The sequence below is a fragment of the Monodelphis domestica genome, chromosome 1, assembly GCF_027887165.1.
Source record: "Monodelphis domestica isolate mMonDom1 chromosome 1, mMonDom1.pri, whole genome shotgun sequence".
NCBI lineage: Eukaryota > Metazoa > Chordata > Mammalia > Didelphimorphia > Didelphidae > Monodelphis > Monodelphis domestica.
This window is the reverse complement of record NC_077227.1, coordinates 392,266,404-392,293,929: the sequence shown is the minus strand read 5'-3', so window position 1 is coordinate 392,293,929 and position 27,526 is coordinate 392,266,404. Positions and strand designations below refer to the sequence as shown.

Below are 27,526 nucleotides of genomic sequence, written 5' to 3'. Positions count from 1 at the left end.
AGTACATTTTTCAGTTATAGCCAGATCTTTGATAAAAATGATGAATAGAGTAAGGTCATGGACAGATTCCTGGGGCATTCCACTAAAGACTTCAATCATTTACCATTTTGTAGTACTTAATTTATCTAATTTATTTTCAATTTACACCTTTTTGTTTTACCCACAAGAATATCATGACAGCCTATCACATCTCACGGGAATCCAGGTATCCTGGGTCTAAACTAAGGCATTCACTTGAACATACTAATCCTGTCAAGAAAGGGAATGAGATTAAGTTGGGCATGACACATACCTAATGAATTCAAGTTAGTTCTTACTGTTTTTTTATTCCTTTTTTAGGACTCACAGACCATTCTTTAATAATATATTTTATAATTTTATAAAGCATTGCAGTTAAATTACTAGCCCATGGTTTGAAGAATCCAAATCATCATTAAAAAACCCCAGAATACTCATAAGATCATTTATAGTGGCCCAATAATCACATCCACAAGTTCTCACTTCTCTGAGGTATGTTTTATCTAGATTCACTGAGGTAACCAAGTATTTTCAATTTAAAAATTTTATTTTATATGCTCCAAATGCCTTATCTCCCTTATCTGTTGTCATTTTCCATAGTCATCATTCCAATTTCCTTTTTGTTTTTCTGTTCCCTCCTCACACTGGTATTTAAAAAACTCTTTTTGTTGTCCTTAACATATACTGCAAGCCTTAATTTGTTCTGGGTTTTGGCATTTTTAACATTCTTAGAAAACCATGCCACTTGTTAACAAATTCTTAGTTTTCTGCCCATGCATTTATTTTCTATACACACTTTTCAGAAATGGGTATTGGTTCATGAGTTCCCACTGTAATTACATATATCTCTTAGGCAGCTCATCATTTTCTTCCTCAGATCTATCTGTTCCATCAGAATTTTGTTTTTAAGAACATCCTTCTTGGGTCAACTTCACCAAAATTTTAGGACACAAGATAGTATCTGAACTCTTTGAAATTATCATTTTCTGGTAATCCCCAAACTGTATTGCCTGCTTCCACCAGAATTTATACTTGTGCTCTTGAAACCCTGAACTCTGAATGGTGAGCTTTCATTTTATCTTACCAGCTCTTGGGCCTACAGTGCTACTTCTCGACGTCATGCTGCCATGAAGTCTCCTGGCCACCAGTCTCAACCCCCTTCAGACCTTGGCCTCCTCACCCGTGGCACTGATCGGTAAGCTTTCACTTTATTTTACTGACTCAGTGCCTACTATACTACTTTTTGGTCATTTCCAAGGTGTGATACCCCCATCTTCCCTTTTGCTTTTTAACTCATTTTCTCAATATATACTGTTTCATCATTAAAATATAAGCTCTTTGAGGACAGAAACTATCTTGCTTTCTTTGTATGCCCAACACTATAATGCTCACTCTCTTAGTCTCCTAAAACCAAGGTAGAAGTTGGATGCTTGGCATTCCCCTCTTTATTTATCATGAATGTTAATATTGTGTGGTTGCTTCCTTGCAAGTTTTTCATAATATGTCATCTGAAAATTGGTAAGTTTATTGGTTAGTATAGTGGTTTTCCAAGCCATGTCTTCTACTCTTTAAAAAATAAAACTGTTTACGTAAGTCAGGAATTTATAAGCCATGTTTTTTCAGGAGGATGAGATTTTCAACATAAGAATGATTAGTTTTAGTTCTCTGTTGCTATTATCAGCCTCCTTATTTGAGATGTTCCTTGAACATATTCCTATCCTTCTGGTCAAGTGGCCTGCAATGTTCTTTTACTCCATTACTTCTGTTTCTCTCCCTAATTATCTTCACAGAAATGTTCTCCATTGTCCTTCCCCTTTTTAGTTTGTGAATTTTCTTAAAGGATTATATCTTCTTGACATACAAAACTATGCTATTATCTCTTTTATCTAATATGCTGATTTTTAATAAATATTCTCTTCAAATACCAGATTTTACTCATGAAATCCTCATATCCCACCAAGGCTAAGTGATACCAAGGAGACTGAATTTTAGCTTCTTTTACCAATATTTCTAGCTCAATCACCCAAGCTCTATACATCTTTGTACAAACATCTGAGTCCATTAATATTTTTACTGTATGTTTTTTGGATACAGTCTTCTATAAATTACTACACCTTTCCACTGATATTCTTGTATTGCATCCAAACTCTCTGTGGGATCTGTGTTAGTAGATATATAAGGACAATTTTCTCCTCTTAAGTTTAAGTTCCTTTTGATCAAATTTGCAAATCTTCAAAAGCAAATAAATTCTTCTCATGCATTATAAGATTCAATTCTTCAGAAGTATTCCTGGCCAAGAGTCAATACAAAACAATTATTTCTTCTTAAAGTTCTGACCCAGAAATACAAATTCCATTCTTCAATAGCCATCTTCTTAACCAACTTCCCTTCTCAAATCCTACTTCTCTTTTGAAGTTTTTACTTTCAAACTCTTGCAATGATGAAAATGTTGGTTGTTTTATGAGGTCGTTGTCTTCTTTTTTTGTGTGTGTGGTTTAGTACTTTGTAATCTGAGAGATACTTTCTGGATTCCTTCTAGCAGATAAAATATCCCTTTGCGACTCACCAAAAGAGGATGTGCTTATTGTTTTAACCAGAAGGGTATGTGTCATGTGCTGGGAAGACAACATACCACCTGACTGTTGTCAAGTCAACTTGGCCACTTCTGTACCACCCCACCATGAGCTGTTATCTACAATGATGTATCTCTTTATTCTTATCAAGAATACATATCTTATCTCCTGCAGGGTATCCTTATCATCATTTAATACAACAGGAGAGGCTGTTTACTTCTTATTTTTAAAACCCTTACCTTCTGTTTTAGAATCAATATTGTATATTGGTTCCAAGACAGAAGAGCAGTAAGGGCTAGGCAATGAGGTAAGTGACTTGCCCAGGGTCATACAGCTAGGCAGTGTCTGAGGCCAGATTTAAACCTCCTGTCTTTAGATCTGGCTCTTAATTCATTGAATCACCTAGTTGTCCCCTAAGTTGCTTCCTTCTAAGAAGATCTAGGCTCACTTTTAAAAAAAATAGCCCAACATAGCTCCATAGGTTTAAAAGAGCCTTTCTCCCATATTTTTGTGGCACCACCCCTTTCCACCTTCCAACCTGACACAAATTTTGATTCTAATCTGTCTCTTCAAATTATTTTTCTTCTTTGAAGGACTTCCATTTCTTCCATTCTAAAAATATTTAGTTTTCCCTGAGAAGCTGAAGTGTAGAAAAGCCTGCCTCTAGCTCTTTTGCTTTTTTTCCCCCTCAACAAAATGACCACCTTATTGTTTGACACTGTTAGAAGCTCAAATAAAGTACAATTGTTAGATATCAATCACAGGAATACTTCCCTTACCTTCTCACAACTGCAAAAACTGTTCTTAGTTCATTTAACATTTCCTTGTAGCAACCCTGTCTGCTTCTAGGACAGTGGGTTCTGTTAAGAGGGTTCATGTGCAAGTAATTTAATATCAGAATTCTCTATATAATACTTAAATACAATTGTATGGATTTTTTACAGTTTCTGTATACCAACCTCTTTTTCTTTTACTCCTTTTTAAATGTCACTGATAAAATGTTCACCAGCTTAGGGTGAAGCACACCACTGAAGATTTTCTTCCAAGGCTATGTCAAACCATTGATGACTGTTTTTTCCACATTTTTTATTCTACCACATTTATTCCACCTAACTGTACAGCCTAGCTCATACTGCTTCATCATATTCATGAGAAAAGCACAACAGACTGAAGAATGCCTTGCTAAAAATCTAGGTAAGCTGTATTTCTCAAGTAGTGGAAAAGAATTCTTTACATGTACCTAAAATCTGTCTTTCCATTTTATTCACTGCTTTATGTGACCATGTTCTAACTCAGTGCACAAAAATATTTCTTGTGTTAGAAACAAGAGAGATCTGTTTGCCTTCTTTTATTCTGAAGAAAAATAAATCTATTGCTATATACAACTTTGCAAAGCCTGCATAACTGGTTTTTTAGATATCCTTGGCCAATAGGTCCCCACAAATGTTAAAAGAGATGGGCCCCTACACTTCTAATTTGAGAAGACTGAGAAGCTGAAGGAAATAAATACTGAATAACATGACTGTTAACCTAAGCACAGTCTTACTTGTACCACAACACTCTGATCTATCAGTCTAGTAGTAACCCTTTAAAAAAAAACCAAAAAAGGAAAGAATGCTGTTAGAGCATGACTATTTAGGCTATGCTGACTCTTTTGTAATCACTGCATCCTTATCCAAATGTTTACTAACTATCCTTTTATTGATATATGATATATTCTAGTATCCTTTTAAGAATCAAAGTTAAACTCAGTCCAATAGTTTGCAGACATCATTTTCTTCCTGCTGAGACATTTGTTCCTTTTACACTCTGGAACTGACTGTAGTTGTCCAAGATGTTTCAGAGATCACATCCCAGCTTAGTAATTACATAGGACAAATCCATTAAAAAAAAATTCTTACCACCTTCTGTGTATTGATTCTAAGACAGAAGAGAGGTAAGGGTTAGGCAGGATTCAGTAACTTGCCCAGGGTCACACAGCTAGCAAGTATCTGAGGCCAGATTTGAACTAAGGACCCCCTATCTCTAGGCATGGCTCTCAGTCTACTGAGCCACCCAGTTGCCCCCACATTTGCCAAATCTTGAAATATCCTATTGTACTTCACTGGATACAAGACACAAGGGAAGCTAGGTGCTCTCTTAGTATTTTCTTATTTATTTCAGTCTTTTAACTGTTATTATTCCTTTTTTATTTTGTCCTTTCTAGTCTAAACATCATTTTCCTTGAAAAGAAAAATTGTTTTCCCTCCATCTGCTATCATCACTCTCTCCATCCTAAGTAGCAATCCTACCTCTTCTTTGATCCTTTTCCCTCCTCTGACTACTTTGTTAATCTTAAATTTCTTTCTCAGTATTGGGTCATTCTGAGCACTGGCACTGCAAATACAATTCTTTAAGAACTATGTCATCCTTTTATCTTCAACTTCCTTTACCTACCTTTGCTTCCATCTTTTGTACTGATTTTTTTAAACCAACAATGCTATGTGAATTAACTGGGAAAAGCAAAATAATTAAATACAATAAACCTTACAACTTTAAATGATTTAAATATATAATATATCCTTCTTTTGTTGTAACACAATACTTTGACATTTATTCTTTATTTATCATAAAAATACACTTAGGACATTGGATTTTAAATATATATAACTTTGATGAACAGCCCACTTTCCTAAGTCTAGCTTTGAATAAATCCCACAAATTTCCAAAGAGGTTTAAATCAGGCAAACTCCTTGGTCACTAAAGCATGTTTGTCTCTATCTCTTGAATACATTTCTTAATCTTTCATGACATGTGTCATGATACAAGACTGTGCTGTTTTATTCTATTTCCATTTAGTAATTTCTTTAATAATTCTGCTTCTCAGTATATCAAAATGGAAACCCCTCTGGAAGTAAAACATGTAATACAGTTTGATGACAATGTCCAGCTCTTAAAGATACACCTAGACTTAAAACAAACAAACAAACACACCACCTTACCTTCTGTCTTAGAATCAATACAAATATCTGTGAGGAGTGGGTAAGGGATTGGCAATTGGGGTTAAATGACTTGCCCAGCGTCACACAGCTAGAAAGTATCTGTGGTGAGATTTAAATCCATCCAGGTCTTCCAACTCCAGGCCTGGCACTCTATCCACTAATCCTCCTAGCTGCCTCTCACCTAGACTTATCACAATCATTAGTTACAAGAGCCTTGAATGAAAAAATGAGTTTTATAATTTAAAATGATATTTCCCCAAACTTCAGGGCTCTCATCTTTGTTTTGTCTTATCTATAATGTTTTTTTCCTTCAGAATAATGGTTGGCAACTGTTTTATGAATCTTCTTACTGTTCTTCCAACTTCAATAGACCTATCCTGCATTGTAAAGGAATCAATAACAACCTCTTCAACTGCCAGGTCTCTCCAAAGATTTCTGCTTGTTTTATGAGGCTTAAATTTTTTTACAGCAATAGTTCATTACTTTTTGGTTCTCCTTTTCATTTTTTAATCACAGTTCCTTTGTGTTTAGTACAGATGATCCTGTGTCATTGTGGACTTGAATGATCCTTGAAACACTTGATTTCCTCATACCAACAGCCACCACAATATCTTGCTCATTACAAATCACTGCTATAACTTTTGCAAGGCCATTCTTTAAAATTAAAGCTTGAGATCAATGGCACAAAATCCAGCATTCAACTCAGAGGGAAAGTGTCAACAGTAGGGAATCAGCTCCACCTTGTTTTATCTGGTAAAGGACAAATGTTCTGTGACAACCTGGTGTCAGAAGCAAACATGCATGGCTTCTGTTTTCACAAAATGAAACTACTTGTGCCAAGTAATTTGACACTAATGTAAGTTGTTGATGAGTTCCTTGTGCATCCACATTAGTCTCTGAGACAACTTCTCTTTTCTATTCTCATCAGAAATGTTTTCCTTCTTGCCTTCAGAATTTCATTGTTGAAAGCTTTTTATCCCTTGTGGACTGGCTTCTCCTGCAGAATTTTAGTCCACAGGATTCTACTTACCCCTCTGTGAAAACCCTTTAAAATCTTCTCTCATAAAATCTAGAATGTGTATGAGACTATTTTTGGCTTTTCTCTCCTCCTCTTTCACAAATTCTGGGGTGGAGTGATTAATTGTACCTATGGCTCTCATAATTTCTATACCACTAGCCAGCTCATCTAGCATAAAAGCTATCCTTGGTAACTCTGCCTTTTGAAGGGTGAAACTATCATGAAGTCAAGTTGGGTTGCAATGGCTTTTGTAGAGATAGCTCAAATAGATGTCTGGATAATTGAAGCTTCCTACCATTATTCCATTATGCTTCTGTGTTAGGTCTGTGATGTTTCTCAGCTTTATTTATTTGTCTTTTCTGTCTGAGTGGCATATAGTATTAATGTCAAACTCAAATAAAAATGGATTCCTGTGGGATGCAACCTCTGGTGACAATATCACTTCTGTTTCTGCCTCTATTTGATCTTTACATAAATACTTTCCCCCATTCCCCCAAAGGTCCTGCTTTGGTTCCTGGTTTTCCTTACATGAGTATATCTTTTTGACAAACAATGCTACTGTACCCTTTCTCCCACTTTATCCTGTTTCTTTTGATGATGATGATATGTGTATACATACATATGCATAGATTCAATAATACATGAATATACATATATACATCATTCATATTCCAGACATAGATCTCATCCCAGCAAATCTCAAGGGATACCTTCTTACTTTAAACTCTATAGTTCATCTTGTATATTACCCATTCTCTGGAAAACACTCACAAAACCTTTTATCTTCATTCCAGTTTTACTTTTTCTGGATGTCATATTTAAGAGAACCACATTTGCCTAGTTTATATTTCAGGCATTCCTGCCCTTCTTGTCTTCAAAGTGACACAATAGTTGTCAATGCTCTTCTGGGAATATCATGGGTTTAACTAGACTATAAAGAGTTTTTAGTTACTTGGAAGAAAATGTACATAAATCTACTTTGTGAAAAGTAGTTATGTGAAAAATTGCTATTTTCTGCTATTTGATGGATTGAGATCATTAAAAACTCAGGGAGATTAAATGATTTTATCAAATAATTCTAGAGTTTTCTGGTATGCAACTTATCCTGCATCTGAAAATATAATAACGTCTTCAAATCGAGTTAATGTCTATAGAGCACTTAACAGTTATAAAATACTATACAAATACAAATTATTAGGCTAAACATAGAAAATAATCTGGATACAAGACTCCATTAAGAAACATACCATAATTCCCAAGGCCTTCAGAATGTTCAGTTTGCACATAGGACAAGTACAGTGTTCACTAAGCCAGGGGTCCACACAGGATTTGTGAAAAACATGCCTGTTAAATAAAAAAAGAATTTTATTACAGCAATCATAGAATTAAACATTAACAATCAAAACTTAAATAATTAGGTATATAATTAACTTGGGTATTGTAAAAATGGAGACTTGAATCCAGGACTTCAGTCCCCAGAAGTCCTTGCTCACTTCCCAGAATGTTTTGTAATCACACTGAATTCTCACTTGGGCGAGATCACAAATTATTATTTAAAGGAGTTCTCTGCCTACTGAGGTCTCTTTCCTCTTTCTACTTCCGAGCAGACACGTCTCATGATGTGAGTGAGGTTGTCTAGGCCTCTCTGGACCTAGACACGTGCTTTCTTACTCTGTATTTTCTTTAATCCTTAATCTTTAATAAACCTCATAAAAACATAATACTTCTTGCAGAGAGAAACTAATTTCTACTTGCCTCAGTGTCCCCTCAAATTTTAATTCTTACAGTTTCGCATAACTACTTTGGGAAAATGAAATATCTCAATCTTCTGATTCTTTTCTCTATTAAGTTCAGCTTTTAATAGCTACTGCCTAGAAATTATTTTTTAAGCCACATTTCTCCAAGATGTTTTTTTAGAAAACCATCTTGATCAGCTCCTGCCGGCAGCCATCCACTTCGGACTTTCTTGATTCAATATTGATCACCTGGTCACAGCCCTTCTGGCCGGCTACTGTTGCCTGTAATCTGGACCTGTTTGATTGATATCGCTCACCTGGTCCCAGCCCTGCCCACCCTGGTGCTCTCTCTCGATCACCCAGTCCCTGTTCAACCCAGATCTCGATCACCTGGTGACCCGCCCGCCGGCCCCAGCAAAACTCTAGCCTTGGAACAGATCGCTCAGGACTCATTTCTACCAGCTGATAACAAACGGGGGTATTGGCCTCCTTGTGGGCAGATAGTAGGAGGGGAGAGAGAAAAAGGGAAAGAGGAAAGGTTTTTTTCAAAGGAGGAACTTAAAAACATGGCTATTTTACAAGGATATCTTTTAATTGCATTGATCCTTTTATTGACTTCACCTGCGTGTCAGGAAAAAAATTCATCTCTGAAAAACCTTTTAGCTAACTTTAGGGAGTCAGCTGGTTGTCTCAGTGGACTGAGAGCCAGGCCTAGAGACCGGAGGTCCTGGGTTGAAATCTGGCCTCAGATACTTTCCAGCTGTGTGGCCCTGGATGGGTCCTTTACCCCCCATTGCCTACCCCTTACCACTTTGCCTTCCGACAATAGACATCTAAATGGATAAAAAAATCCCCAAGGAACTTTAAAGAGACTGGAGGTTATATTTTTAAGGCATTTCAGGCTCCAATGGTTTATACAAATCTCTGTATTTCAATTGCATTTTACTGTTTGATTTCTTTAAGGTTTAACTATGTGATTTTAAATTAATATATTACTGTATTCAATATTATTCTGTTACACTGAATCATTTTAATTTACTGAGTTTTAACTACTGTTAAATTCTGTTGCTTTTCCCTTATAACCATACTGAACAAATATTATTGTATTTAAGCCCATATATGAAAAAACAGCCTTTCTATTTTTGACTTTGTAAATTGTCACATAGAGGATAGATGGACTTCAGAACTGGTTACAATTGCTAGAACAACCTTTAGAAAATTTAATGTGCTAAATATCTCAATTGATTTTAAGGGTTTTTTAGAAATGATTTTTAGAAAAATTTTTTTAACAATCTCTGGTTATTTTGCCTGCCCCTAAGGCCCATTCTAGTAGCTGAAGTGAAATACATTTTATAACTCCGTACCTTCCCCCATTTCTAAATATGTGAATGGAAGTTGGGCAGTTAATCTCAGGGCATTTGTACCCCTAAAAAGCCTCCAAAAAAGGAGCACCCCTCATTTATACTCTTTAGCTTACTACTTTACTTCCACCAGAATGATATCTAGATTTCTTGATGGTATTCTAAAACCCCAAATAAGTTTTACTTTGTTTAAAAATATTTTCACCAAGGTTGGAAGACTTGCTATGTCTGTAAAAACTTGTGACAAGTATACATTAAAAAAAAATGCCATACAGCAACTTATGTGAAATATATATCGTGTTTGTTTGCTATTGTAATTAATTGGGCTATTGAGAATTTTGGGGGTATTGATAACTACATATTTATACTACTGCTCAATTCATTTGCTTTCACTCACAGTGGATCATGGCCAGATATGAAGAAGAAATGGGTCTCATTTTTGGTGAGAAAGCTTTGCATTCTATATTTTCTTAGCTGATACAGTGTGTCAATGATTATAAGCTACATTTTTTATTTTTAAAGCTCTTTTATTATTATATTTTTCTTGCATGTGCAATATACTATTTCAGGTTTTTTAATTTTTTTCTCTCCTTTTTATATTTGAAGCACATGTTACCAGTATTAAGATTTTCTTTAACTTTTTGATTTTTCAGTACTATAAGTTTAAGATACATTTGCTAATGCATGACCCAAAAGCTTGAGAATATTAAAATGATGCCATTAATTGTTTAAAATAAATTATGGCACCTTACTTAATAATTCTGTCGGATTCTAGGACAAGATATACACAAAAGAGCCACTGCATAGCGCCAATCGAGCACAAGGTCAAAGAGACCAACCAATTCTGGTGGGATTGATATAATTTTGAGCCTAGACAAAGAGAAGTTGAACGTATTTGGGGTTCGAGGTTGCGGCTGTTTAACATGTGTTAAAGGCAGGTCTTCCTTGTTCCACATTCTACTAAGTATCTCAAATTCAGCTCCTACAATCTAGTCCCTTTTTTCTGTCTTTCATAGTGTGGTAACTTTCTGTAGTCCTGGTTACTGACTGGGTAAATGAATCATTGCTTAGATCATTTAATTGGGCCCTGATTCAAGGACCTGTTATAGATTTATTTTTCTTTTACTTGGAATTTTTACACATAAGACTTTGATAGTCTACATTTTCATCCAGAAATTTTTCTTTTTTATTTTGCCAACTGATTCATATACCTCATACCTCAGCCATGCATCCCTAAGTGATCCTGTATTTTTCAATCACCCACAACATGGGGAAATGTAAAAAATATCATTATTTAAATTGCAAAGTTTAAATTCCCCTTTAAGAAGAATTTTAGGTAAAGAAAGATGCTACTTCCCTGAATCTAGAAACTGAACTGTTGGAGAAGACACCATGAAGAAGCCTCCAGACCACAAGCTGCACAAGAATGAACTTTGGGTGTGGTTGATTGAACATTTATTTGTATGTATACTTTCATGCCAAAGGGGACTGCCCCCTAACTGGCTTTTTGTCAATGCATCCAGCAATTATTGTTTTTTTTTCCTCTCACTTATCCTCAAATTATTGTAATCTTTAAGTTGATTATGTTTTTATGATCCTTTTTGGGGAAAAATGTTTCTCCCCCCCCCCCAAAATGATCACAAGAGGAAATGTTAAAATGGAAACTTGAATCCAGGACTTCAGTCCCCAGAAGTCTTTGCTCACTTCCCAGAATGCTTTGTAATCGCACTGAATTCTCACCTGGGCGAGATCACAAATTATTATTTAAAGGAGTTCTCTGCCTACTGAGGTCTCTTTTCTACTTCTGCTTCTGAGCAGACGCGTCTCATGATGTGAGTGAGGTTGTCTAGGCCTCTCTGGGCCTAGACACGTGCTTTCTTGCTCTGTATTTTCTTTAATCCTTAACCTTTAATAAATCTCATAAAAACATAATACTCCTTGCAGAGAGAAACTAATTTCTACCTGCCCCAGTTTCCCCTCAAATTTTAACTCTTACAGTATTTACTAAATTTTTTTTTCAAGGACTGTCCTGGGGTCAGAAACAAGTCATATCAATCTTCTTTATCTTCTACATTTGTATCTATAAGGGAGAAATGAAGTAAAGAATGATGATAAAAGCTTTTAGAGAGAAAGGGCCCATTATTTCCACCATGATTAGAACCAAATGTTGACTAACTATCATTGATGGGATAGGCCCACCAGCCTAGCTGAAGCAATGAGGCACCATGTTGAGAGGGGAAGTAGCTGACATATACGAAATGTATAGAGCAGCATTGGTGAACCTTTTAGAGACTGTGTGTCCAAACTGCCCCTATTACCCCAGAGAGAGGAAGGAGGAAGTGCTTGCATTGGGTTGCTGGGCAGAGGGGCAGGGCACGTGGACATTGTCCTTAGGCATGGTGGAGATGGGGAACAGAGCAGCCCCCTCCACGTGTGCCACACTTTAACCAATACAGGTATAGAAGATATAAAGTGCCTGCTGAACTACTACAACTACTTCAAAGTCTAGCCCCAAGCTGCCGTCACCAAGAGAACAGATAGGCCATCATCCACCAGTACCAACTACTGAACAAATGCCACATACAGGACAGAGAAGCCAGTTCAGATGAAGCAACAAGAAATTCTGAGAGAGGGTTAGAGGCGCTATGTGCCAGGAAAGTCAAATTACCTTTACTGTCACCCCTCTTCAGACACTGCTGTACAACCCCAAGCTCAAGAACCCTTACAATATAATGTCCAACAAACCAATGGCCCTGTTTCCAGCTTGGTTCTCGTAGGCATTGTGAAAGGGAACGAATGTTTTGGAGATAGGGTTCAACCTCCCAACAACATTAACTGGTGAATTTCCCTGGATGGTGATTTCAAGAGCCCTAAACAATAGCACCACCTAGACTAGCAGCTCTGCTTTTAGCCTGGAACCTGTAGCCATAGGCAAGGGAAGTAGCTACAACTACTAAAAAGCCAGGGAAGCAAGTTATCACTAAAAGTTGTATTACTAACAAGTGATTTAACATTTGAAGCTGAGAGCTTTATCAATATATATAACATTACAGAAGATATATTATCATGTTCTTTGTTTCTGCACCCTAAGGACTATTGACTTGCGCCTGAAACATCCTATACATGTTGGCTTCCCCCATTGTAATGAGCTCCTGGAGAGTGGGGAGTATCTTGCTTTTCGATTCTCCCCCCCCCCCCTTGAACTTAGCAAAATACTCTGCACACAGTAAGTGCTTTATGCTTTTTCATTTGTTTATTTTTAAACCCTTACCTTCCATCTTAGAAGCAGTACTAAGTATTGGTTCCAAGGCTTGCTCAGGATCATACAGCTCAGAAGTGTCTAAGGCCAGATTTGAACCTAGGATCTCCTATCTGGCTCTCTATCTATTGAGCAACCTAGATGCCCCTGTTTTCCATTTATAATCTTGAGATAATTAGAAAAAAATATTCTGAACTTAAAATGCTAAAAAAAGAATATTTCCATATGGAAAATAAGACAAAAAGGGAATTCTATGTGAAATCATGAATCTTCATTTTAAAAATAAATATAAAATAAATTCTATACATGGAAATACTTGCAACTTTCAAGTACTTGAAATTACTTGAAACCGTTCTGCTTGTCTATGTTTCCCCTTGAACTTCCTTTTGTTGTTTGTGTATTGAAAAAATGTGACAATGCTTCTTTCTGGCACCACTACTGCTAAACTCTTCCCGGGCCCTATCCTATCCTTAAAAGATGAGAGGAAGAAGAAAAAACTCCCATAACAAATAAGCATGATAAAACAAAATGAATTCATATAGTGGCCACATCTAAAAAATGTCTTTTTTGTACCTTGCCTCCATCATCTCTCTATCAGGAGGTGAACAATATATGCCATCATAGATCTTCTAGAGATATGACTAATCATTATACTGATCAGGGATCTTAGGACTTTCAATTCATTTTCCTTTATAACATTGCTGTTCTTGTATAAATTGTTCAGCTGTTTTGCTCACTTCCTTCTGCATCTATTCATAGTACTTGGGATCTCTGAATTTCATTTTGTCTCTTTTGTCATTTCTTATGGCACAATAATATTCCATTACATTCATATTCTACAATTTTGTTTAGGCTTTCTTTGTCTTCTGAGACACTCCTTTGGATTCTAGTTCTTTGCAAGACCTCTACCCTTTTAATTCCTTTCCTTTAAAATCAGAAAGTTTGTTTTGCTTTTTAACTATTCCTTCCCCAGTGTTATCCTCTCTTAATCCCTTCCCTTCTTTGTCATCACTGCTTGTTTCCACAGTAAGTTTAATGTATTTCCATATCAAACTATTTATGAGTTTGAGAGTACAATCTGTTTTAGATGAAAGTGAGGTTCATTTCTTATCCTTTCCTCTCTTTGTATATTATTCTCTCTCTCTAATTTGAGAAATAAGGTTCTTCCTCCCTTTTACCCTCTTAATATTCCTCTCTTTACTCTCTCCCTTTCCCTCTTCACACCATCAGGATAGAACTGACCCAATGCTACAACCTTTATTTTCTTATTTGAGCTTCTCAAAACCCTTTGAAGATATTCAGAGGTTAGGAAGAGACACTTATTTCTCCACCTTCATGAAAATGTTAGAACTATATTATCTCCTTCCATTCAATCAATTAAATTTAGCTTTCTCTTGACTCTTATGTTTGTATTTTACTGTTCCTACTCAGTTTTGATCTTTTCACCAAGAATTATTTTTTTTAATCCTTCCTTCCATCTTAGAATCAATCTGCATATTGGTTCCAAGGCAGAAGAGTGGTAAGGACTAGGCAATGGGGGGTTAAGTGACTTGCCCAGGGTCACACATCCAGGAAGTGTCTGCGGCCAGATTTGAACTCCCAATTCTGAGCCTGGCTCCCAATCCACTGAGCCACCCAGCTGCCCCCTTTTCATCAGAAATTCTTGAAAGTTCTCTATTCCATTAAAAATACATTTTCCCCCTGTTGGATGAACTGAACTTTTCAGGGTTATTTTTGGTTATAAGCCTCTTGCTTTTTGGAAATATTAGAGTTCAAGATCTCTTGTTTAGAGCAGAAGCTGCCAGGTCTTGTGTGATCTTGATTGCAATTATATATTTCCTTTGATGTAGAAACTTTGGAGATTTTAGCTGGGACTTTCCTTTTGGCATTCCTTTCAGGAGGTTATTGGGGGAATTCTTTCTATTTCTAAATTTGTCACTGAGTTATCATTTATAATTTCTTGAAATATAGTATCTAGGTTTTTAAAAAGTCATGGTTTTTGAGATGTCCAATGGATCTTAAATTATTTTGCCTTCACTTGTTTTCCAGGTCTGTTTTTTATATCAGAGTTGGGTGGATTCAATAATGGATAAAGGAGTAATGATTATTATTATTAGATAGGGTTTTATTTTTCTTTATCAATGGAGGGAGGGAAATGCAATGAAGAAGGTGAATTTTCAATTTAAAAATTTTAATTTTAAAAGAGTAGCCACAATAGATTAAGATCGAATCAGAAAGAGGTTGGTAGGGGGCAGCTGGGTAGCTGAATGGGTGGAGAGCCAAGTCTAGAGATGGGAGATCCTAGGTTCAAATCTGGCCTCAGACATTTCTTAACTGTGTGACCCTGGGCAAGTCACTTGACCTCCATTGCCTAGCCCTTACCACTCTTCTGCCTTGGAACCAATAAACAATATTAATTCTAAGATGGAAGGTGAGGGTTAAAAAAAAGAGGTTGCTAAAGGAATGATTCAAGTATCTATCCATGGGCCTGCTGCCATTCAACATTTTTGTCAATTACTTAGATGAACCCATAAAGGCATACCTGACAAATACTCAGATGATATGAAGTTGGGAGAGGTAGCCAATAGACTGGATGACAGAATCAGGATATGAAAAGACTTCAACAAACTGGGATGGTGGGCTATAGCCTGGAAAGTTCTTATTTCTACTTGTGGCCAAATTACCCATCTTTCAAGACCTAGCTCAATGCCACCTTCTTCTGTGAAACCTCTGATTTCAGTTGGAAGTAATTTTTCAAATAAAATGCAATTTAGGAAGGATAATTGTAAAGTTCTAATCTTGGGTTAAAAAAATTCAATGTCCTAATTGTTAGGTGGGGGAAATATAGTCAGAAAATAAATAGTGCCTGTGAAAACAATGTTGTTAGTGGATCACAAGCTCAACATAAGTTCAATTATATGACATGGTAGCCAAAAAAGCTAATGCCATACCAAGCTGCAACCAGAAAAGAATAATCAAGAGAGGTTGTTTCATTATACTTTGTCCTGGTCAGGTCATATATGACCACATATATATTCTGGGAACCACATTTTAGGGCAAACTGAAGCTTCTCTAGAAGAGAGCTTGCAGAGATGACTGGAAATGATGCTATCTGAGAACTGGTTGAAGGAACTGGGGGCATTCAGCCTTGAAAAGAGATGACTTGGGAAGACACAACAGTTGTCCTCAAATATTGGAAAAGTTGTCATATAAAAAGAGTAATTATACTTGTTCTTAACCCTAGAAAGAACAATCAAGAATAATGGTAGAAATTAAAAATAGAGAAAGCCTCAGACTTCATGTAAGCAAAAGTACCCTAATAATTAGAACCATCCAAAAGTAGAATGGGCTGACTTAAAGAAAAGTTTCTCATTGGAGGTCTTCAAGCAGATATTACAAGATGACTTTCCTGGGGAATACTGGAGATGGGATTCTTGATCAGGTATGGATTGGACTATATGGCTTTTTAGATCTTTCTAACACTGAGATACTGTAAATAGTACTAACTTCATTCTCTAGGGATAGGTGGAATAATTTTAATAGCTTTTCTACACCTTAAAACACCTAAAGATAGATTTCATGTCTCTCCAAGTCTTTTCTTCTCTAGAATAAATATCCATAGTTCCTTCAACGTAACCTCTTATGGTATAGTTAATATCACATTAATTCCCTTTAAAAAAAGATTCATTTATATACTTTAAGATTTACAGAGCATTTCCTTAATCAAGAACATTTTATGCTTTGGCCAAGCTATAATATTCAACAATCTCCAAATCTGGGCCATACTTTCCCACTTCTCTATCTTTTCCCTTGGTGTTTCCTAAATCTGGAATGTTCTTATTTCTCCTTGTGGATACATTAGCCATCTTTTAAGACCTAGCTCAATGCCACTTTCTCTGTGATACTACTGACTTCAGCTGGAAGTAATTTTTCAGTTATGACCTCTTAAGATTTTGTATACTTCATGGGCACTTCTAATTTTATTATATTTATCTGTGCATATACTTTATCATTCCCATTAGACTGTAAGTTCATTGAGGAAAAACAGACTTGGTTTTATAAAACTCTGAATTAAGCCCATGAGCATTATGAGCAAATCATTTTACTTTTCTAGGACCCATTTGTAAAAAGGGGTCGGGTCCTGGATTGAAAAAAGGGTGTTAAAATACTTTCAAAGTCTATGATCTCAGAAGTTTTCTTAGTTTAAAAACAAAATTGATTTCTATAAACAGGTTAAACAAGGGCTTACTTGCAAGGCAGAATTCGAACGATATCATTTTGCTTGTAGCTCTCTATGCACACAGCACAATGATCAAAGTCTGGGTCTGTTTCCTGAAAGACACAGTACAAGAGCAAAAAGTAATGTATTGAAATTATATGAGCAAGGAAAAAAACACTATTATTAGCAGCCTTTAGATTCTCTAGTGGCTACAAAATAAGCAAGTTGGTTATGAAAGAAGATGCTTAAAAAAAAAAAGGTTAAAATCACAACTACCATTCCTTCACCATCAAACTTTTCTAAAGTTTTTTTTTCTGCATTTATTGACTCTACTTCCTTACATAACTTCAACTCCTTTAACCCTTGTTATCTGGCTTCTGCTTCCATCGTCAGAATGAAACTACTTTCTAGATTTCTAATACCATATTAATATCAAATCTCCTGCTTCTGCTTCTCTCAGTTGTTTTCTTGGTGGTTCTAACTTCCTCGCTGCTTTTTCCTCTACTTCCCAGTACCTCCTCCCATTCCCACTCCATAGATATAGGTGTTTCCAAAAGTACTGACTCTAGAATTCTTTTCTACCATTTCTAAGGCTTTGACTGTTACTTTTTTGTGAATAAGTTCCAAATCTATATTTCTAGTCCTGACTACATTCCCAAATTACCATTTGCAACTACTTACTAGATGTGTTCACTTGTATCTTCCACTAGCATTTCAAACTCTACTTATCTAAAACAAAACACTAGACTATTAACTCCTTCCCCAAAATTAATTTCTATAACGGAATTTTTTATTTTTGCTACTGGCATCATTCTTTTGGTCATTCAGGTTTCAAATAATCTTTGATCCTTCTTTCACCTTCATGCCTCTTTTCAACCATTTGACAAGTCACCAAGCCTGTCAATGCTTTCTCCTTTCCAGCATCTCCTGACTCCATTCCTTCCTATTGATTCTTCCTAATGCCAATGTAGTTTAAATAATTCTCACCCCATACCTGGGGTGGGACCAAGAAAAGAGGTAGAAAGAACCTGAATATTCCCCATAAAATGCAGCCTGGCTGACTGTTCACAGATCTGTCTGCTCTAATCATCTATCCAGCATGGATTCTTGTTCTGCCAAACACAATTGCCTTGGGGAGTAGTAAAAGATGGCACATATTTGTGGAGAGATAAATGGAGAGAAATACTCTGGGTGGAAGATGACAGTCTCAAGAGTTGAAAGAGATACTCATTTCCATCTCTTACTCTGGGCACAGTTATCTAATCAATAAAGCCACTGCTTCTGAAAAAGGTGTGTCAATCAACTACCTTATGGATCAATTTACATCTCCATGACTTCTCATTCCAAAACTCTCTTACCTGGCCACTACTCTCTCTTTTAAATATTATCTTTTCCTATTAAAATATAAACTCCTAGTATATTGTACACATTAATAGCAATACTGTAATGATAATCAACTGAGAAAGACTTAGCAACTCTGATGAATAAAATGATCCATGGCCATTTCAAAAGATTCATGATAAAAAAATACTATCCATTTCCCTAAAGAGAAGTAATGAACTGAGTACAGAATGAAGCATATTTTTTCACTTTATTTTCCTGATTCATTCATTCATTCATTCATTCATTCATCCATCCATCCATCCATCCATCCATCCATCCATCCATCCATCCAACTGTGGCATGGCTAAAGTGGAAATGTTTTGCATGGCTTTGTATGTATAATGGAGACTGTATTTCTTGCTTTCTCACTGGGTATTGGAGAGGGTAAAGGGAGGGAAAGAGTTTGGATATGAAAATAAAAATTAAAAAACTCACTCACTATATAAACATTTCTTGAAGGCTAGAACTGTTTCATTATTTTATGTGTATTCCCAGCACTTGACATAATACCTGACACATAGTGCTTAGAAAATGCTATTTTCATTCATCAATGTCCTTTCTTAGACCTCTTTTCCAGGCTAAAGATCCATAAATCCTTTAAGAAATATGACATGTGAACATATGTCTTCTGGTTCTCTCACCATCTTGGTTTACCTTCTTTTGGTTTGGCTCTGTTTTGTCAATGTTATTCCTAAAATGTAGCATCTGAAATTGAACTTTAGATATAATCTGGGCAGGGGAGCTGACTGAATTACTTCAGGCCCTGATAGTTATCTGTACACAGAAGTCAATTAAAAAATCCTTTTAAAATTTGAATATGAGAGATTTAGTCACAGAAAAATAATGTTTTCCAGAGAGGTAGATATAGGGTGTACTCAATTTGAACAGCAATATTCAAAATTATAGTCACATAAGTCATAGATTTCGAACTGGAAGGGACTTCTTAGACACTAAAACCCAATCCTCTAATTTTCTTTATTAATTTTTTTAAAATAACAAAGTATTACTTATTGTTCCCTTCTACTTCCTATTCTTTTAATACAAAACAGAACAAAACCAAACCAAAAACTTTTGTAATTAATATGCAAAGTTGTTTTACCAAACAAATACTAGCATTGGCCACATCCAAAAAGCTGTCTCATTCTGCATCTTGAATCTATAACTTTACTGTCAAGAGGTGGGTAGCACAGATCCTCTTTGGAATTGCAATTGATATAGTACTGATCAGAGTTCTCTTAATTATCTGTCCAACAATTCTATCACTATAATTAATTTAAGAATACAAAATTTTAGCAGAAGGAAAACTAGCTTTACTAGGGAAAAAAAGTAGTTAGAGCAGACTAAGGCCATTTCAGTGATGCTAATGGCAGCTAGGTGTCATGGTAGATTCTAGAGCACTGGGTCTACAGTCAGTAATACTCATCTTCTCGAGTCCGAATCTGGCCTCAGACAATTAGAGCTCTGTGACCCTTAGCAAACTGCTTAACTTTGCCTCAGTTTCCTCATATATAAAATGAATTGGAGAAGGAAATGGCAAATCACTCCAATATCCTTGACTAGAAAACCCCAAATGGGGTTATGAAGAGTCAGATCCAACTGAAATGACTGAACAAACAATAACATCAAAATAGCAAGAGAATTTATCCTTTGGGAAAGCTAGAGACTTCTATAGAAAGCTTCCAAATGACACAATGTAGCCAAGACCAGAAAGGGATATTTGTTTGAAATGTGCCCTTGCACATTATAGCTTAAAAATCTCTTACGTACTGTCTTAGAATCAGTTCATTCTAAGGCAGAAGAGCAGTAAGTGCTAGGCAATGGTGGTTAAGTGACTTGCCCAGGGTCATACAGCTAGGAAGTGTCTGAGGGCAGATTTGGATCCAGTACCTTCCATCTCAGGCCTGGCTATCTACGGAGTCACCCACTTGCTCCTAGGACACATCATATCTTTAGAATTTTACAACGAATAAAATTAAAACCGCAATAGAAGTATTTTTTGTACACCAAAACAAAAATTAACTTTTGTTTATATTTGACATGATAAAATTTCTTCATTATCATACCTTATCACCCTTCTTTACTGTTCTTGTTGTCAATTTGCTGATGGCTTTCTTGGCTGCATCTCCAAGACGACGCTATAAAAATTGAAAAGAAAAAGCAGGTATTAAAATGTCAAGACTTCATACAATTTTTTCTTTTAAATAATTTAATTTGTTCAGGTACTAATATCCTGCCTCACTCTCTCTGCCACATCAGTGAGATATCAGAGTAGAAGATTCCTAAAAGGGTTCCAAATTTAGAAATGGGCAGTGGCCAGAGTCTAGGAGCCAGATGAAGACAGACAGCAGCTGCAGCAGAACAGATAATTTGTACAGCACTGCTGAGACACCAGACATCTCAAAAAAGTCAACATTTCAATGGCATTATTAAGAGAGTCAAGTGTCAAGAGTTACCACTGCATAGGTCTGTCTGGAGGTTTTGGATCCAAAATGCTATGTCATGTCAAATACCTTTTTGATCTTCTAAACTGGTTACACTATCCTAAACTCTTTCACTGCAAAATGGTGACACCAATCACTATTATATGAATAAGCCATATTTTAGTATGCTTCTCCCCCTTCCATATTCCTGCTATACTCATTCTCACTTAAAATTAAACTTTTCTTCTGATTCTGCTAAATTTATCACTCACAGACCGTTCTGTCTCCTGCCATCTTCTGCTATTCCATTTTCCTCTAGGGAATCTTCCCTGATTAATTAAGTTACAGGATTCTATTTTACCTAACCCATGCCACTTAGGTAGGTAAATAACAATTCTTTTAAGTATTTATTCTACCCAATCTATTTTTACTCTAATAATAATAATAGCTAGCACTTACAGAGTGCTTCAAAGGTTGTAAAACAAATATCACCTTGTTTAAATTCTTATAACAATCTTGGTAGATAGGTGTTACTATTATCTTCATTTGATTTGATTTTATTATTATTATTTTTTTTAACTCCTTACCTTGGAATCAATAGTGGGTATTGACTCCAAGGCAGAAGAGTGGTAAGGGCTAGGTAATGGGGGTTAAATGACTTGCCCAGGATCACACAGCTGGGAAGTGTCTGAGGCCAGATTTGAAACCAGAACCTCCCATCTCTAGGCCTGGCTTTCAATCCACTGAGCCACCCAGCTGCTCCCTATTATCTTCATTTTATAAATGGAGAAATGAAGAGACAGACAGATTAAATGACTTACACAGGGTCACAAAGCAAGTAAGTGCCTGAGGCTGGATTTCCTGATTCTAGATCCAATATTCTATCGAGTATGCCACTTACTTGTCTATATTGCCTTTGTGCTAGAAGACTATTACCTTCTCAAGTGCCTGGATCACAGCTACCACAACTACATAAAGGATGTTATTGAGCATTCACATAATTCAATAAATTCAAAAAGCACTGGGGAGAAAAACATAAAAATGACATGGCCTTCACCTTCAAGGGATTTATATTCTATCAAGGATGCCACAGAATAAATACAGATCATTATAACCCAAAGAAGGGAGTGAGCAAGGAGTAAAGGAGAAATCCAGACAAAGTATCCTAGGAACATCTGATGAGGAACAGAAAACTTTCAGTTAACAGTCTCTGTGAAGGAAAGATAGCATCTGTGCCAAGCCTTGGTGGAAGATAAGGAATTTTTAAAAAAGTAATTACATTCCAAGAAGGACATATTGTAGAAATACATGGATGTCAGCAATGACATGTCTAGTTAGTTTGTCATACAGCTGGTAGGATGTGGTTTGACTGAAATAGATTAGGTGAGGAGAATAACATGAAATAAAAGAGAAGTAGATTGATGCTAAATCTAGCACTTTAGAACCTTAAATAAGGACTAATAAATAGAACAATTTAGGATCTTAAATAAGAAACTTTTATTTTATTTATGAAGTATTAGAGAACCACTGAAGATATCTGAACATAGGAAGGACATGGTCTTTAGGAAGGTAATTTTGGAAGCTATATAAATGATAGATTGGAGAGAAACTAAAGGGAGACTAACGAGGGGGTATTATAATAATGTGGATGAGTGGTTAGGAGAGTTCCAACTACAGTAGTATCACTAGAAGATAGGGATGGATTAATGGGATATTATGAAGGTAAAATCTAAAGAGCTTATCAAATGATTAGCTCTGGGAGATGAAAGAAGAAAGAATCAACTTGGGTTTTAGACCTGATGGGGGTGCTATCAACAACAAATGCTAAGTTATAGGTAGAGTTGACCAGCATGTAGGCAGGAATAGTGTTCAGGGAGATTGAACGAAAACACACACACACACACACACACACACACACACACACACACCCTCCCTCTACCAAAGTTGAGAGAGAATACTTTCTCTCATAACTCCTGACTCACTGATACTGATAGTGGGAGGGTTGTCAGAGGTCTCCTTGCTCACTGTTGCACTTCCACACTCTTCTACCATCACTGTTCAGAAATCTCTTCCATGAGTTTACTGAAGTTCATGCTATCCAGATTTTCCTTCCAGTCCAGTTGCAGGTAGCCATTATCAACTGACAATAACTACCCCTTCTTCATCTCTCCTCTCCAGAAATTCTTCCTTATTTCCCTGCCATAATACTAGGGCCTTCAACATACACAGAGAGGTTTCTTCAAATGTCCCAATTTCCTAGTTCCCCAATATACTCACCTCCAATGACCTATGACCCTCTGTTCCATCTCCACTTCCTACAAAGATGGCCATGTTGTTGAATGAAAGATTTATGCTATCTAATCTTAACTGGGCCCTCAGTGGTGAAAGAAAGTTTCGTTCTTTCTTAACCAATTCTCTAGGTCACTCTCCAAAGCAGCTATTTTAGATCTCCTTATTTAACCTCCCCCAGCACACTCCCCTAGACCTATCAATAGCCAGGAACATGTTTCATATTTAGCCCCTTTAAAAAAATTATAATGGCATAGACAAGATCCCCAAACTCTTTTTTCTTTCTCTTTCATTTTATTTCCCTTTGGTCTAATCACCTATTCTCCTCTTCATTTCGGTTTCTGATGAAGACGTGGCCCTAATGCTTGACAATGCCAACCTCTTCACACAGTCCCTTGATAATATCTCCTTCCTTTTCTAGCAGATTGTCCCTACTATCATCCCCGTTCTTTCTCTAATCTTCAATCTCTCCTTATTGATTGGCTCCTTCCCTATCACCTATAAACATGCCCATGTTTCCTTCTTTCTTAAAAACTCTCTCACTAGATCATACCTACATAACTATTAACCTATATCTTTCTTTGCCTTCTCCACTAAATTTCTTCTTCTTTCACCCTGTTCTAAGTCCTCTTCCAATCATATTCAACTCAAGCTGCTCTCTCCAAAATTTCCAATGATCTCTTGTTCCTCCCCATTGATCACTAAATCTAAGGTGCTTCTTGACCCTCATTCTTTTTGACCTTGCTGCAGCATTTGGTTGGACAACTTTTCTCCTGGACACTCTCTCTCTGATCTGGGTTCTTATGATACCACTTTTATTCTTGGTTTGGCTCCTACCTTTTTGCTTTTTGTAGTTTCCTTTGCTTGATCTTTATTCTTGTTGTGCCGGATAACTACAGGTATCTCTCAATCTCTGTTCCAATCAATCTTTATTTTGTATTCTATCTAACTTGGTGATCTTATTAGCTTCTATGCTTCCAGCTATATTTCTATGCAGAGGATTCTCAGATCTATATATTCGGTCTCTCTGCTGAGCTCCAGTCCCACAACAGTTAAGTACTAATCGAATATATTTTTGAAATCCTTATCTTCCATCTTAGAATCAATACTGTATGGGTTCCAAGACAGAAGAGTGACAAGGACTAGGCAATGGGGGTGAAGTGACTTGCCCAGGGTCACACAGCTAGAAAGTATCTGAGGTCGGATTTGAACCCAGGAACTCCCATCTTCGGGGCTAGGCTCTCAATCCACTGAACATCTAGTTGTCCCCACTTATTGAATATTTTGAACTGGATGTCTCATAGGTAGCGTAAACTCTAACATGTATAAAGTGGAATTCTTCATTCACTTCTCTCCTCACCAAACCTATTTCAATTCTTTATATTGTTAAAAGCATCAATATCTTCTCGGGTGCCAACTTTTGCAACTTTGTTGTTATCCTCAACTTTTACTCTTATTGACTGCACAAATCTAACCAAATGTCAAATCTTGTCATCTCTGCCTTTACATGTATCATTTATGTCCATTTTCTTCTATTCAAGCAGCCACCTGCATGATTCAAGTCCTTGTCAACTCTTGTCTTTACTTTGCAATAGTTTTCTTATTGGCCTCCCCTGTGCATGTCTCTTCCTACCCCAGTCTATCCCCCACTCAGGGACCAAGCACATTTCTAAAGCATAGGTCCTCTCCTTTACTTAAACTCTAGTGGTTTTCTATCACCTTTAGGGTCAAATACAAGTTCTTTGTTTGGCATTTAAAGCTCTTTACAATTTGATGTTTTTCTACTTTTTCATTCTTACATATTTTTTTCTTTATTCTTTCTAGTCTGGCCTTAATGGATTGGGAGAATAGGCAGGAATCATGGGATTATGAGGACAAAAAGTAGGTTTATGAGTGAGGCAGATAGACCAGGATGCTGTGGACAGAGAAGGAAATTGCAGTGTTCAAGACTATAGAGGTTGAAAAGTTTTAGGTGACAATGAACTTAAGGTATGACCAGTCCTGTGAGTGGCTAAGATTGAGTAGAGATGGTTGACTTGGGGTCTGACAGGTAAAGTCAGAGGTCAGGGTGTTTTAAGGGTCATCCACATGAATATTTTCTTTAGAACATTCTAAAGGTGACTGACTGATGTAGGATAAAGAATATTTAATATGCATCAACACATGTCTTTAGCAGTCAGTAAATAATTTAACAAAGTTGCACTATCAATAAGGACTATACTTTGTTAGCTAAAAAACTAAATATATTTTTAAATGGGAAGAAAAATACTTAATTATTCCAGATGCTTACTATAATAGTAATAATTTGGTCTAGGCCAATTTAGACTGGTTACTTACCAGATAATTCATAATAGGGAAAAACAGGTCATTCTGAATGGAATAGGCAATGCTTCTGAAGTTCAGTAACCAGAATATCACACAGAAACAGAATGCAAATGTGCATGTATGTATGTATATTCACACACATATAAATCAAAATGTAGGAACTAATTTATAGTAAATTATTCTTATCATTCAATCAACTACATATAATATGAACACTCTGGGTAGGTACAAAGATAAGCCTCACAGGTTTGAACAGGCTGAATATGGGCACAAATAATTGGAACAGAAATTGGAACATGAAAGTATAAGTCAGGTACAAAAAGCTATGAGATTTTTTTTTTAAGGCCTTGCCTTCTGATTTAGAGGATAAGAGCTAGGCAACTGGGGTTAAGTGACTTGCCCAGGGTCACATAGTAAGGAAGTCTCTGAGATCAGATGTTAACCCAGGACCTCCTTTTTCTAAGCCTGGCTCTTTACTACTGAGCCACCTAGCAGCTCCAAAACTATGAGAATTTTAAGAAGGATGAGATTACTTCTTGTTCTTTGCTGGTGAAGAAAGGAGAGAAGTAGCAGAAGTAAATAAAAAACTGAAACAGAAGAATCAACAGCTGAAGCAAATTATCGATCAATTATGAAATCTCATCTGGGACATAAATGCCATGTTGGCAATGAGGAACTGAACTGGTTTTCAAATTTGTACTTTATGACTTGCATAACTATTTTCTTTTGTTTTCAATTCTTGTTTTTTAAAGCAGTAGATTATTTGTTTGCTTCATTGCAATGTTACAAAATTAAATTATTGTTTCTTTATTCCAGACACGCATTAAATATTTCCTTTATTAGGTAACATCTCTGTTACTTACTGACAGTTCTTTTTCTTAGTTTTCTATGACTCACTGATTATGTGAAAAGACCTAAATCCTATTTGTTGTTAAATTCATTTTTCTTGATTTTATCATTTTATATTAAAGATTTAGTAACCACTCATTAAGATCTTATGCTCAAATAAGTGTTTAAAAAGTTAATCATTTTTTTCTAACTAAAAATAAATTTAAACCATCAAAAAAAAAAGCCCATCAAAGAATGTTTCAAGAATAAAACACTTATTCTGGACTTGGAAAGTCTGAATAGGAACTGAACAAGTGAATCTAGAGAACACTTTGTGCAAACACAAAGTCAGGAAAGCATGGGCTATGCTAAAAGAATAGTGATTATTTCAATTTGGCTAGATATATTTGAAGAGGAGCAGTAGGTGCTAAGGTTGGAAAGGGATGGTAAGGCCAAATTGTGAAGAGCCTTAAATATAGGGAATAGAGTTTGGATTTTATTTGATGAGCAATAGGGAGTCACTGAAAGTTTGAAAAGGAAAGTGTGCTTTTATGAAGAATAATTAGGCTATTGGAAGATTAATCATTTCTGAAGGTGAAGACTGAAAACAAGAATTCAAGAAATATTAGTTCAATGGAACTGAACCAAGTATTATCTAGTTGTCTCTTATAAGAAGCCAAAATTCCCAGGAGTTTTCATGGAATGACTAGCAGTGTGTATGCCTTCCATTTGGAATTCCCCCTAATATGGGAACATGAAAATGTTTTCTTCCTACCTTCTCATATAAAAAGACCACTTTCAAAAGAATTCACCTCTTTTACCTATATATACATATATATACACACACATATATATGAAAAACTGATTTTATTCTATTTCATTGAAATTGAGATTTGTTTCTAAATTCTGACTACACACATATGTGTGCACACATACCCCTGTGTGTTATTTCCTAGCTTATGTTTGAAAGTCCTGTTTAAGTATATTTGAAAAATATTTATTTAAAACAGAGTTTAAAAAATCATGGTCATTAAAGGGAAATTAAAAGAGCAGGAATGGAGGAGATTTACTTCTCTATACCAAGGGATACTTTGGGATAGTTTAAAGGAAGAGATA

General features: G+C 36.1%; 1 protein-coding gene across 4 annotated transcripts in view; it reads right to left on the bottom strand.

The window, feature by feature from the left end:
* Positions 1-27,526, bottom strand: part of RNF130 (ring finger protein 130) — a 125,274-nt gene that overhangs the window by 27,661 nt on the left and 70,087 nt on the right. For all 4 annotated transcript variants that reach the window (XM_016425076.2, XM_007474178.3, XM_007474177.3 and 1 more), the window contains exons 4-6: positions 20,612-20,683; positions 17,196-17,278; positions 7,838-7,934 (exon numbers count right to left, since the gene is read on the bottom strand). In XM_016425076.2, coding sequence (XP_016280562.1) covers positions 7,838-7,934; positions 17,196-17,278; positions 20,612-20,683 — 252 coding nt within the window. The remainder of the gene's footprint in view (positions 1-7,837; positions 7,935-17,195; positions 17,279-20,611; positions 20,684-27,526) is intronic.